This window comes from Cyrtonyx montezumae, unplaced genomic scaffold (genome assembly GCF_038088225.1).
Source record: "Cyrtonyx montezumae isolate F1298 unplaced genomic scaffold, pur_monq_1.0 scaffold_0, whole genome shotgun sequence".
NCBI lineage: Eukaryota > Metazoa > Chordata > Aves > Galliformes > Odontophoridae > Cyrtonyx > Cyrtonyx montezumae.
In genome coordinates this window covers 48,858,188-48,872,013 of record NW_027071824.1, presented here as the reverse complement: position 1 = coordinate 48,872,013, position 13,826 = coordinate 48,858,188, and the positions used below count along the sequence as shown (strand labels likewise).

The 13,826-nt window shown below is 38.4% G+C and overlaps 1 protein-coding gene across 3 annotated transcripts in view; it reads left to right on the top strand.

Moving 5' to 3' along the window:
* Nucleotides 1-13,826, top strand: part of DSE (dermatan sulfate epimerase) — a 31,728-nt gene that overhangs the window by 8,356 nt on the left and 9,546 nt on the right. The window contains exon 2 of one of the 3 annotated variants that reach the window (XM_065734585.1): nucleotides 2,403-2,871. In XM_065734585.1, the coding sequence (XP_065590657.1) occupies nucleotides 2,456-2,871 (416 nt within the window). In that variant the 5' untranslated portion in view covers nucleotides 2,403-2,455. Of the gene's footprint in view, nucleotides 1-2,398; nucleotides 2,872-13,826 lie in introns of those variants that run through there. The other 2 variants (XM_065734593.1, XM_065734604.1) reach the window with 2 other exon arrangements.

Sequence of the window (13,826 nt, the reverse complement as noted above, 5' to 3'; positions counted from 1 at the left end):
ACCTTTCTCTCCTCCTTCTGTGGTGTCACTTGGGCCATACTCACGCTGTCCTGGGCCCTCTCTGTGTTTGTGGCTGGGGCCTCTGCAGAGATGCATGTGGAGAGGAAGGTCGCTCTGTGCTCATGCAATTTGAGCATGAATAAGTGACTTTGTAGTCCTGCTTTTGTCACTGCCTATTGACTTTCTTCCAAACCCTCATTCTGTCTATGCCAGCTATGAATATACTACATATCTGTTTTCCAGTTATCCTATTTCTAGGCCAAACAGTGTAGTATACTGGTTACCTCTGATATACAAGGTAAAATAGGGTTTACTTTCTTTATTAAATGCATACGTGTGTCAGGGGAGAAGACGGGGGGGTGGGGAGGGGAGATTATTGAATTCATAAATACAGACTATGGATTTTGACAACACTGGAGGTGCTTGTTGATGGTGTAGTGCTGGGAAATGTGTGTCCAAATTTACAAAGAAGGATGTCATGGGAAACTTTGCAGTATATACCCTGGTCAGAAAAAAAATCCCCCTGATTTAGGAAGATTTTAAAATCATCCCTAAATTCAGGTATGTGTTTAATTTCTCACTGATGTGTGAGAATCCTTACAGGAGTCTAACCAAGGCAAGGAATGCACTAAGTCCTTTCTATTATGTGGGATTTAAAATTGTTTTTTTTTTTTCTTGCCACTTCTAAAGTGTCATAAAGGTTGCTTTTTATTTATTTATTTTTTAAAGAAATGTGGTGGGGTTTTTTGGTCATGATAAAACAGTTCTGTATTTGTTATTCATAGATGAGGATACCAACAGAATTGAGTCTGTTTGGATAAAGTATGGTGCATTTCTTTGTGTATGTGGTGAGTGAATGTGTAGACACAGTACAAGTATTAACAACTAAACCACTCTTTGATCTGTGTAATGCGTCCTGTAGTTATTGGTTTATGTCCCAAAAAGGGCAGAAACTTACCTGCAAAATATATTAGCATAGTATGAAAATGTCATCTTCCATTACTCTCTGTTAAAGCAATTATGTTATACACTGTAATGCATAAATGTAGAGTTACAATGTTATTTTTACCCTAAGGAGGAATGCAAAAGAGGAGATGTACTTCTTGGCCAAAATTACTTTCTCATAAACTGACTTTAAGAGCTGAACACAAATGATGGGGAGAAGGGGGGTGTACCCAGTAGTTGTTGAGAGACCCAGTCCAATAAGGCTGCCTCTTTGTGCATACAGTAATGACACTGCAGAATCAGGGTGTGGGTCTCTAAATAAGGTTTTAGCAGCCTAAGTTTCTGTTAGGAAATGTTGGCGTCTATACGTAGGGAGCTGTGGGGAGAAGTAAAAGGTTGCTTTGTACTTCAACTTCTTACAAGTTTTATTACTGAATCCTATGAAACAGGTTTTCCATGGAAAAAAAGATTTCATATTTGTTTTTAGGTTTTCTTTCTTCCTGTCTATTTCTTTTTTTCAATAATTGAAAACTACTGTTCATTATTTACATAAAGCTGTCTCTCTTGAGTCTGCTTTCTGTAACCTTTCCCCTGTGAAGAATTTGAGGAATTTGTTGGCTTTCCTCAGGGGGATCCTGGCCATGTTTTATCTGAGACTTCAGGCGAGATAGTTGGTGTTTTCTATGAAGTAGCTTACTATGTTTAAATACTTGCATTTAACCTCAGTATAGATTTGTCATTTGGGCACATTTTGAGAAGTTGTGTATGTAGGAAAATATGTACTTTACTTTAACCTTCAGCCTTCTTGGGTAGCTGGCAGTAAATCTCCAAATGCAAAATGGAGAGCTGCTTAGGAGAAAAAAAAAAGATACAAAATACCCAGCCTTTAGGGCATTCAGGTTTTTCAGCTACCTATCTAAGGCTCTGCCTCTTCCTTGTTCTCTTTTTTTCCCCTTTTTCTTTTTGAAAATGAGGACGTGTCAGAGCACAGTATAAAATGACCCCTACGCAAACTCCAGCATTCCACATCCTTCATTCTCCAGCTGTTAACATCAGCCAATGCAGCACGCAGGCTTGGCTGCCGCTAGCACCGTGACTGTCCCTACTCCTCCTTCCTTCCCTCTCCCTCCCTCTTCTACTTGCCAGTACAGTCAGCAGTGCTTTGAATTAGGCACTATTTCAATTACTTGAAATTTCTGTGAGTCCCAAATACCAGAACTCAGTGTGTTCATTCACCTCATAGCAGCTTCTGATAGCAGTATACACATTTCAAAGCAGATAGATTTTTCTTTAAGATGAGTTGCTCAGTAGGTATTTTGTCCGAATGATTCGTAGAGAAATGATCTGAAAGCCATGTGGTTTTTTCAAGTCTGGTTGGAGAGATATTTCCTCAAAAGCATCCTTAATTATACTGCCTCACAAATTATTTTTCTCTCTTTCACATCCATCTGCCATAGGATATTTCAAAGATGATTTGGCTCCCACTGGGACTTGGAGATCTGATGCCACAATGAGGACTCACACCCGGGGAGCCCCAAGTGTGTTTTTCATACACGTGATGTGCTTCGCCTTTGCTTGTGGTACCAGGGAGGACGCGGATGCCATGGTTCCTTTTGTCAATGCCAACTACGACAGCTATCCCATGCTCTACTTTTCCAAGGGGGATGTGGAGGGTCTGCGTCTCCAGGCAGCAACCACACACCGGCACATCGCAGCTCGGCTGATGGAGGCAGTTCAGACAATGCTGTCAAACCCCCTGGAGTACCTCCCACCCTGGGAACCGAAGGAGTTCAGCGCTCGGTGGAATGAGATTTATGGCAACAACCTGGGAGCATTGGCAATGTTCTGTGTTCTCTACCCCGACAACACTGAAGCCATTGGCATGGCCAAGGATTACATGGAAAGGATGGCGGCTCAGCCTAGTTGGTAGATTTTTATCTTTTTTTTTGTTATTATTGTATAAACTGCCTCAGTTGGAAAAGTGAGTTGTTACATTAGTAAATTATTTGAATTGTTTCAGTTGCTTTAACATTTACTTGGACAGTAAATGATTTGCCAAATGAGTTTACCCTCATCTGGACCACCACATAGCTTTTTACCTCACTGTATCTACCCTGTTGTAAATTAATGCAGAAAGAAGAGGTAGGACCCTTTGTATGCCATCCCAATGTCTCTAAAGTAAATAAATAAAACCCCAAACCCCCACACATCAGAAGCCAGGGTTTCCCATCTGATTTGTAGAGAGAATACAGTGTTAATTTTTTCCTCTCTTTTTTTCCAGACTTGTACATTTCCTTTGGGTAATGTTTCCTTAGGAAGAATTCAGGAAAGACTGCCCTTTGAAAAGATGTAATTAGGATCAGGTACAAGTGACACTCAGAGTTTCCTCTAACAAGTGTTTTATGATTGCTGTAACCTCTGTCTGAGCATTAGTTCAGGTTTGTAGCTCTACTTCGCTGTGCAGTTCCTAAGCTTTCCCTAAAGATATTCTAAGTCATGAAAGAAATAGTTGTTGTTCTAAGTGTTTTACTACAACTTGGATTATCCAGCATGTTGATGACATGCATTAACTTCATCTGAATATGAGTTGTCATACACATTATTCTGTCCTCACTGTGCCACACTGTTTTTATAGGGGCAGAAGTTAATGTTTTCACTGTTGAGTGAATCTGTTGATTGAAACCTTAAGATCTCCTTCTCCTGACCTTTGTTTTTCATACCTGATTATTCCCATTTTTTTTCCTCAGACAACTGCATTTCCCCTACCCACTAGTAGCAGTTGCTATTTGGTGCACCCCTCTGACTATGCCCCAGGATTGCTGCCATTATGAAGAGTACAGAGGATGAAAATGTGCTCTGTGCCAGGACAGTCACTTCTGCCCACTGAGTAAAACAGTAGCTGCAGAGGGACAATGTTTCTATCTATTGCAACTTCTGTCCTGCAGCTCTGTGGTGACTGCAGCTCACCAGATGCCCAAGTCAGGTTTCAGGTCTTCATAGGGGGAAGCATTAGCTGTTCAAACCACTATTCCCTACCTTCTCTGGGGAAAGACCAACTAGTGATGTCCTATAAATGGCGTGGACCTTCATGGGATATGTGCTGGATTGAGTTAGTATAAGTTAGGATCCTTATCTTCCCAATGGGCATGATTTAAAAGGCATGACAGAGTTGGGGTTCCCCTATACTAAGTATTAAGGTGTTGAATGTCCCAGAAATACAAGAATTGGAATAAAATAAGTTGTTGGAGAGAGAAGGGTCACAGTAGGCTTAAATTTCTAGTATGTCAAGGAAGAGAGAACATACTGGAGTGTAGAAGGAAAGTAGTAGCACAAAAGGATGGTGTTTAGTTCAGAGTTATTCCATTGATGCATAATAATACAGACCATCAGTCTTACTCACTTGATCTCACTGTATGGCCTGAGAGGACATCTGAAGAACAGTCTTACCTAGATATGCTGGCAGACTGACAGCTGTACAGAGATTAATCTCAAGATGTGTGACCTGTACTGTATCCAGGCCTGGGGCCCCCAGCACAAGAAAGATGTGGAGCTCTTGGAATGGGTCCAGAGGAGGGCCACTAAGGTGATCAGAGTGCTAGAGCACCTCTCCTGTGAGGAAAGGTTGGGGGCACTGGGCTTGTTTAGCGTGGAGAAGAAAAGGCTCTGGGGAGACCTCATTGTGGCCTCAATGGAGCCTCTAGTAGCTTCAAAGGGAACATATAAACAAGAGGGGGAATGACCATTTACATGGGTTGATAGTGATAGGACAAGGGGGAATGGTTTTAAACTAAGACAGGAGAGATCTAGGTTAGATGTTAGGAAGTTTTTCACTCAGAGAGTGGTGATGCATTGGAACAGGTTGCCTAGAGAGGTTGTGTAAGCCCTATCCTTGGACACATTCAAGGCAAGGTTGGATGTGGCTCTGGGCAGCCTGCTCTAGTGCTTGGTGACTCTGCCCATGGCAGGGGGGTTGAAACTAGGTGATCTTTGAGGTCCTTTTCAACCCAGGCCATTCTATGATCTCTAGCAGCACCTACAGACTGCTCCAAACACAACTCTTTTCTCCTTTATCTAATTTTTCACACTCACTTTGTGTAGTGGAAGTACATGGCCAGCTGTTAGTGCTTTAATTGAGTAAAGAAGAGAAGCAAGTAGTTTTGTGATCAGTGGAACTTCTTCGTATGTGTCTTTCTCAGCTACCTACATCTCACTGTTACAATAACCTCATTTCAGTTCCCCGTTTCACATGGTTCCTGCCCTGGAAATAACTGCAGTTGCCAGGAGTGGCCATGAAGTCTCCTCTGTGGAGATCTTCATTTAAAAGCTCTCTGAATATGGTCCTGAACAACCTGCTTTGGCTGGCCCTGCTTCAGTAGGGAACAAGATGACCTCCAGAAGTTTCTTCCAATTTCAGCTATCCTGTGGTTCCTCTGTTTCTTTGTCCCAGCTGACCAGACAAGAATCAGAACTGATCGGATAATCTATTCCTAGTTGGCTTTGATAATATTTACTTTCCCAAAACTATTTTTCTCAAGCAGGTATCTCTGTGAAAGCAAAGCCATGCTTTTCCTGTCTTTCGCAGTAGATAAGCTCTTCAGCAAGCAAAGTTTAATCAAAGTTTTCTGCTTTACGAAAAAAAAAGTGTTTGAGGTAAGGGTTAATCCCCTTAATAAAGAAAGTACAGAAAGAGGAAACTGGAAGCATAGGAACTGACAAGACTGGGATTACAAGTTATACAAAGCTTCCAAGAATATATATAGTGGTCAACTTTTCGAATGTTGTAACAAAAAAAAGAGACCTGGTTTTCATTTATGCTTTTCCACAAAGAACTTAGAGCTGAAAATGCTTTCAATGTGAAGTTAGCACTGTAGCTCTATCAGTTCTCTCCCTCATGTGGCAGTGGTTTTCTGAAAGGCTATAGCAGTCTAACATCCCAGGGGCATGTATTGCTGCATCTGACTTTGCTCGAATAGGTCAACATGTTCACTCCTTCAGCTTCTGTACAGGCAGATTTCATAGATCTGAGAAATACATTTTAAAAGTACGAGCAAGACATGTTATTGCATACACTTCTTCACTTAGGATTAGGAGAACAAAGATGGTGGGTGAAACAGTTCTTGTCTGATTGCTGCTGGCAGGTAGTTAGGTGTTCTGGAGATAAGCCTTAAATAAGACTGGTTATGAGCCATTCTTGCAATGTCACAGTAATTAAACTATTAAAAAACAATAGCGTTCAGTTTATTTAATCATGTTTAGTTCCCATCAGACTTTGAGGAAAATATTATTCTGGCTCATAAATGTATCCTTATTAAATAATTTGAGGGTAGACATGTTCTTCTCATGAAAATGGGAAGAAAAAAGGATTTTGATGGTATCCAGACTTAGACCCTTGAATGCTGTCTTATGTGTCAAAACTGCTTATGTCAGAGTAAAGAGGGCTTGTACAAAGAGGTATCAGTAAGTAAAGCAGATCTGGGGAAACTTCTCTCCTTAAACTTATTCTCTAATATAAGTACCTAGACTGCCATATAAATTGCCCTAAAATGTCTTTTTATCTCTGGTGGGTAGTCAACACGTATTGGCAAGTTAGACCTTGCTGTCATGTACATTACTTTTTGGCAGCTGAATTCTTTCAAAAGTGTAATCAGGATTTCTTGTGACTCTCACTTAAATGGCATTGTCTGTAAAGTAACTCTAGAGTTAAAATAACAACTTGAGTTGGGTTTTCTCTAATTTTTGTTGTGACTGTAAGTAAAAGTGTATTTTGGTAGTGTAGGCCATAGTTGAATAGAATAAATCAACTTTCCAGCGTCACTGATTATTTGTTACAGAATGATAAGAGCTTAAGGAGACTGACATTTTAAAAATTCATCCTTATGCTAGTGAGAATCCTCTATAGTCCAAATATAGTTCCATATATCAAGGCACAGTTACGATAAAGTCTTCTGATAATTGATACATGCTTGGAAATGGCATGAAATTAAGCACTTACGTTTTTTCTCAGCTATTAGAATAGTCATTTTGTATCACATAATAAGAAGCACCCTTAATTGAATCCCCGTTTGTGTAGGCTAACACAGCTTGAGCTGTTTGTCATAACAACCGCTCCTGAGAGGCATGCTGCTCATAAGAGAGCATCTGTAATTGCTACATCCTGGAGTAGGTTTACTTTTAGATTAAACAAAGGGTCAACGGCTAATAGCTAGCTATAATCATCACCAAAATAATATGGGAATCAACAATGTTTTGGAGGCTAACAGGAGCAGGGGAATGTAGTGCATTAATGTTTTCATAAAAATAGATGAACTTCTACTGTTTTGCCTGTAAAAATTAAAAGCAGTTGTTAAATAACTTGCTTGATCTTCCTAGAATTCAGTTTACACTGCCTTAAAACATAGGGGAAGTTTGTGCTTATTTAAGACGTCTTATCTTATATTACAGAGGGTGGAGGATATAGATCAGTTTTCTGGCATTTTATCTCCAAGTCACCTCGTGCACTCCCTTACCAGACATGTGTTGTTGGCAGAAGGATCTGCACTGGTGATTCTTTCCATATGCTGCCTCAGCCTCTTCCAGCAGTGAGTGAAGTGATGTAATTAAGAGTCAAACACCATACAGAAATAAGAGCCCAGTCAGATTTTGTATTTGGACAAAACAGTTGAAGAAGGTTTTTCTTTACAATGTCTTTTGTACAAATACCTTAGCAGTTCACAAATTCTGCACTCTTCACAGTGCCAGATGAGGGATTTCTATACTTTTTTTTTTTTTACATATAATTCATGCACTATTTTTGAATAGAAATATGTTACCAATGTATAATGAGGTGTAGGATTTGACAGCAATCCTGATCTCATGGTTTCACTTTGGAGATAATTGCTGTCAAGTACATGCGAACATTCCAAGGAAATAGCAGCAAGTAAGTAGAAACAGGAGTCTTCAACATAGTATCTGTGACCCTCTTGTTATCCAGCATTTCCATAGTCTTCTGTTTGCCTGTGCTTACTGACACTATTGGAGTTCTGGTGAAGACTGTTGCTGTTAGTGACCAGATAGTGCTTGACGTTGAACAACATGAGTTGCACACTAAAAATGCATGAATTCAAATACTTAAATGTAGAAATAAAAGAAGTTCATATGTTGACAACACGTATTTGGCATTTACTTTTGACTCCCAGAAATCAACTATCAGGCATGTTCAAAGAGTTCTGAGGAGGATTTTATAAGACTGTTGCATTGTTGCAAATGTCACATTAGTATGTAAGAAGCTTGGAGGATGCTGTTGGGATAGCCTCCTAGACAAAGAAAGAAAAAGAGGGGTGGGAAGATGAATCCAGTATCTGGGATATGTATTATGTTAGTAAGTGGAATATCAAACCCTCACGTTCTTATCATTTTCATATGTAGTGTTTAAAAATAGACATTTTGCATGACTCTGAAATGAAACAGCTAACCAAGGTGTGAAGAGTTTATTTTATATCTTGAATTTTCAAGTACAATTCCAGCCTGGTTTTCTGGCAATTCCAGCCTGGTTTTCTGGAAGATAAATCTATGCTGAAGTTCAGTGATGACTGCAGGGAGCTTACCTTCCTAGTCTAAAAGTTTGCTATAACCTAGAGCTTATAGTAAAGAACTAGAATTAACATAGCTGTGTTTCTTTGCCCCCTTTATATGGCATTGAGAGTTAGTAAAACAGATTTGATTTTTATTAATATGTCAGTGTAGAAGGATCATGATTAAAATTAAGAAACAGAAAAGTTTGAAAAGGGCTCTCTTATGATCAAAGACAAAACTGAGAGAAAAGGATATGAAAGCAATTGGAGAATCAGTAGAATGATGGTTACAAGCCCATTGGGAAAGGGGAGAAAGCGAGAACAGAAAGTAGCTAGAAGTTTCCAAAGGAGTAAATCTTCAGTTGTCTCCTCAGCAAATGAAAAGTACGTTGTCTCTGTGTTGTCTTTTTTTCTGCTATGACTTTAGCCTTGTGCATTTAAGCACTCCTTTGTCTCTCTTCTTATGAACTGAGCTGAAATGGGCATGAGTGACATTTGATAAAGAAAACACAATTGAGTGACATTTGATGTTGAAAAACACAATTGATAAAGGAATAGGAGCAGACTTGTATAGTTTTACCTTAGACACCAGAAATACAAATGATCAGTTTTTCAAGGTCTTAAAAAAAAATTTCCAACGTATTTATTTTTGCAAAAGGCTGTGAGTACTTGGTTTTTGCAGATTATGGGATTTTTGCTTTAGTGGCAACCAGAAAAATGTTGGAAGGGTCAAAGCTGGGAGATTGTTTTGGAATTAATGGAGCTTTTCAAGGATTTTCTTTATTCAAAACAAAAATTGGAAGATACTGTTCCATCAGTGAACAATGCATTCTATTTGAGCACAAGTAAATATTTTGTTTTGGAGACACTGTAAGAAAAATATTGGGCACTGGATCCAGATTATAAAATAAATGCTGGTGGTCTCATTTCCCTTGATGTGCATATTTCCTCTTGGTATGTGTGCTCCCTCCGCTCAGGGGGAATATTTCTCTCCTTTCTCTGATGAGGAGTTGAAAGCTGTATCTCCTGCTCCCAGAACAATAGCAAGGATATCTTAAGAGTGCTAGGCAATGGCATTGTCATTGGCAGGTCTGTGCAATTACTCAGTTGGACACAGGACTAAGAGTCACATTTGGCATTTAACAGACTTTAAGCTTAACCATGCTGTTACCTAGCTACCATGTCTAAGATGGATTGCAGCTAAATGCACCGAGACAGTGTCCTTGGACTAATTTCTTGCTGAAAGTTTTCTGAATAGAGCCCTGATTCATTGTATTTGCATCAACCTAATGCAAATGAGAGATTCACTACTGAGGTCTGATTTCTGCCATGCTTCCTGCAATCATCAGCCAAACATGCCCTCAGCCTCTAAGTTACTCTTCAGTTAGCAATTTGTCATGAGGGGGTTTGGAGCATTAAGGTTCAGAATGTGGTCTATGTGTATAATGCATGTGTCAGGGCATGTTTAATACTTTGCTTTTTTTTTTATTTTTATTTTTTTAATATGATGCCATATTATTTTTTGATACAGAGGTTGGAAATCAGATATCACACTGCCCAAAAGGGTATTCTGTTCCTTAAGTTAGTGTGTTATGTTCCTATTTGCTTCAATTTATTGTTAAGAATTGAGTGAAGTGGAGGAAGGGAGTTTCTAAACATCCCATGGGCCATGATCAGGGATCTCACTTAAGCAAGAGAGTTTTACTTCATACAAATTCTGCCTTGAACTGGGTAGACAGTGATTTTTTCTCCTGGCTTTCATCTCTTAGAAAAATGATAATGGTTTTGATAAGGTAGAATTAATTAGTAAAGAGAAGAAATGAGGGAAAAATACATTAACAGCTCCTGAGAGAAGGGACATAAGCAATATTAGTAGTGTTGCCAAGAAGTGGGAGCTTGGGGAATTCTTTCAATTTTTCTTGATTTTGTTTTTAGAGCTTGGGATCCCATCTGGTGAAGGCAGCGTGTACACCATTAGTCTGGGACAGTGCAGTGCCTGCATGATGGTTCTTGGCATCATAAGCTGATGTCTACAGAGTTGAGCTGTAACCCCTTCCACGTTCATTGTTCATTACAGAAGGTGGCAAGTCTAAAATGGAAACCACATTGCACTACACTAAAGTTCTCAAAGCATGTAGGAAAAATACAGTACTTACATAAATGTTATCCACAATCCCTTTATTTCTCTGCAGTTTCCTTATGAAGGATTTATGTCAGTGTTTAAAATAAAGTAACAAAAAGTATTTGAAGCAGCAAAGATGAAGAGAATCTAAAAGAGCATCTCAGGCATGTGTCTTTGCTTGGAAGTAGTTGTTCTGTACTGAGGAATCCATTGTAGACATACGTATTTACTCTGGATTCTTTTATGTAGCATCTGATACCTTTGAAAGACAGGAGAAGCTACTACAGCACTAAAATGAAAGTTATTTGCTGCCTTCAAACACAGCTGCTAAGCTGAGGTTCATACTGTCTGATGTTTTACCCCTGGAAGAATTAGAAAATAGCTGTTCTCCAGCATGTTTTTACCCATCCTTATTTGAATAAATACAAACTTTAATCTTATATTTTAGAGCAAAGTAGTTTATAATAGCCTTGAAAACTCTTTATTCACAGACCATGGTAAGTGCAGGCCTGTGGTCCCATACTTTCCCACGCCTTATCAGCCAGGCTGTTTACCACATCTGACGCTGGAGATCTATTTGGAAAATGAGAGCGCAATTTAGATACAAAAAGCATTTAATGCTTTCTACTTGACCATTCTTCTTGTGGATCATTTTACACATTGTTTGGTGCGTTTACTTGATTCCACTGAGATTCATTTAATGGAGACACACTGATTTATATCAGCTAAATAGTTACTTCTTAGAAGGAAAGTTAATTTTGAGAACAAATGTTGGCTGTGATTTTTGCATGTTTAGAAATAAGGGTCTTTAGATGGTCATCCTTGTGTTGCTTTTTTTGTTTGTTTGTTTTTTGTTAGTTGTGTGAATCTCTTCTGTTAAATCCTGTATAAGACCTACTATGCAGAATTGCTATTTGAGGGAAATAATTACAGACCTACCTTGTCTAAACAGAAGGAGTTGCCTACAGCAATGTGTAGGCTTGGGAAGCCTAACACAAAGTTTTTTAAATGAAAAGCTTTTATATTAATTTTTTTTTTCTAAATAAATCAGCTTAAATATAGTCATGACTGATCAGCTTAGCACTTCCTGGGTAGAAGAGTTTCCTATTTTATCAGAAATGGTGCCACAGAGATTCATGTCTTTTGTTATAATTAATAGTCTTTTGCTGTGGAGTTTGATACTGTGTTGCTCTTGAAACCAAATTCGAATTTAGCTAATATCAACCCAAATAGCTTAACAAAGAAATTTTCATTACATTGGTTCCATTGTCAAATTCCACTTAAGATGGAATCAGATAAAGAATATTAAATAGTTTTTAACACATTCTGATTAGAAATTTGTACACCATTATAAGGATACTGAAATTTGAATTAAATGTTTTAAATTAATTCCTTACATTTAATTCTTCCATTATTCTTTCTCCCTCACTAATGTATAACTTACCCTCAAGCACTTGTTAATTGTTCCTGACTAAAGTCTTTAAAGTGATATTTCTTGTCCCCATATGAACTCTGATCTTTGAATGGACAAAGATTTGGCAAAAAATCAAATTGACAAAGTGTTGGAAATTTGGGTTCATGATGTAGCTTATCAAAGGTATGCATGTTCCAAGGGATTCCTGGCAGCAAGCAAAGCACCAGGGTGTTCCATACAACCAGTGTAGAGTGCAGCTTTATTTTTACATATATGGCCAATTAAAAATTCAAAGTTTTTCCAGTGCAAACCAAAGATATAAAAGCAGAAATAGAAATGTGAAAAATGAATTGAAATTGACAAACGACCAGTCCTCTCAGATTTTCAGTGTTTCTGGCTCAGTGACACAGTATAAATATATCTAGAGACTGGGAAGTGTTGCTTGCCTAGTTAAGTTACATTTTCTTATACTTATCTGGAATAATAAGCTCCTAAGTAAAGCATTTAAATATTTTGGCCTACAGATATATAACTTTTCCCACATCAGTTAACACAAGCCTAAGTAAGAAATTGTACTGTATCTGACCAGAAACTTTTGCTGATGAGTTTGAACCTGAAACAAAAGGACAAAGAAATGTCCCAAACAGTGGCCACCAAGAAGTCTCATAAAGATAAAGAGAAAACAAGTTGTACATTTTGAGAACTTTCATTTCTGATGCTTTAGCTGTTATTTGTTACCAAACTTTTAGCTTTCTGTCCTAATATTAATCACAGCTTTTTTTGGTCAATGCCTACATTTTGACCAAGAAAGAAGTAACAATTTACAAACAAAATAATCTAGCCCAATAAAAACCCCAGTTCAAAACAAGGTTCAATTGTTTGTTGAATACATCCTTGTATTTAATTTAACGTCCTTGAAGAAATGATTTTGTTTAAGAAAACTAAAAATAATTTATAACTTCACTCAGGATAAGATGGAATTAAAGTCAGGAGAAAGTAGGTGCTTAAACTGTTGGAAATTCAGTTAATCGAAAAGCCCTCAGAGGCTTTCCTTACATACAGGTATTAATGCGTCAAGGTAATTAGAGTTCTTCCAGTGATGTTAGATGTACTGAAATAGGAACTGAACATAATTTTCCTTGCTTGCAAACCTTATTTTTTAGCATAATTGCACTGCTCTGGTCTGATAGTCTTAATTTCTCAGTGTTTCATTCATGCATTTTGAATGCAAATATACGCTCCTAAAGCAGAAGGAATATATATATATATATATATATATATATATATAATCTTGTTCATTTCATATATTTTTATCATCTTCTCACATTACTACTTATACAAATTGAAGTTGAAGATGAAATTGTATTTACAGAATCACAGAATAGTTGAGCATAAAAGTGCACATCTTCAGAGGCACAGCACAAATCTCACTGATTACAGTAGTATACTATCGTAACAATCTAAAATTCATTTCAATAGTCTTGCAAAGTGAGTGAATGAATAGAATAACTATGAAAGCAACTAATGACTGTAGCCTTTTAAAATCACAGAATCACAGGATTGTAGGGGTTGGAAGGGACCTCCAGAGATCATGGAGTCCAACCCCCCGCCACAGCGGCTCCCTAGCCCAGGTTGCACAGGTAGGCGTCCAGGCGGGTCTGGAACGTCTCCAGAGAAGGAGACTCCACCACCTCTCTGTGCAGCTGTGCCACTGCTCCGTCACTGCACTGGGAAGGAGTTCCCACACACATTTGTGCAGAACTTCCTATGCTTCAGTTTGTGGCCATTTCCCCTT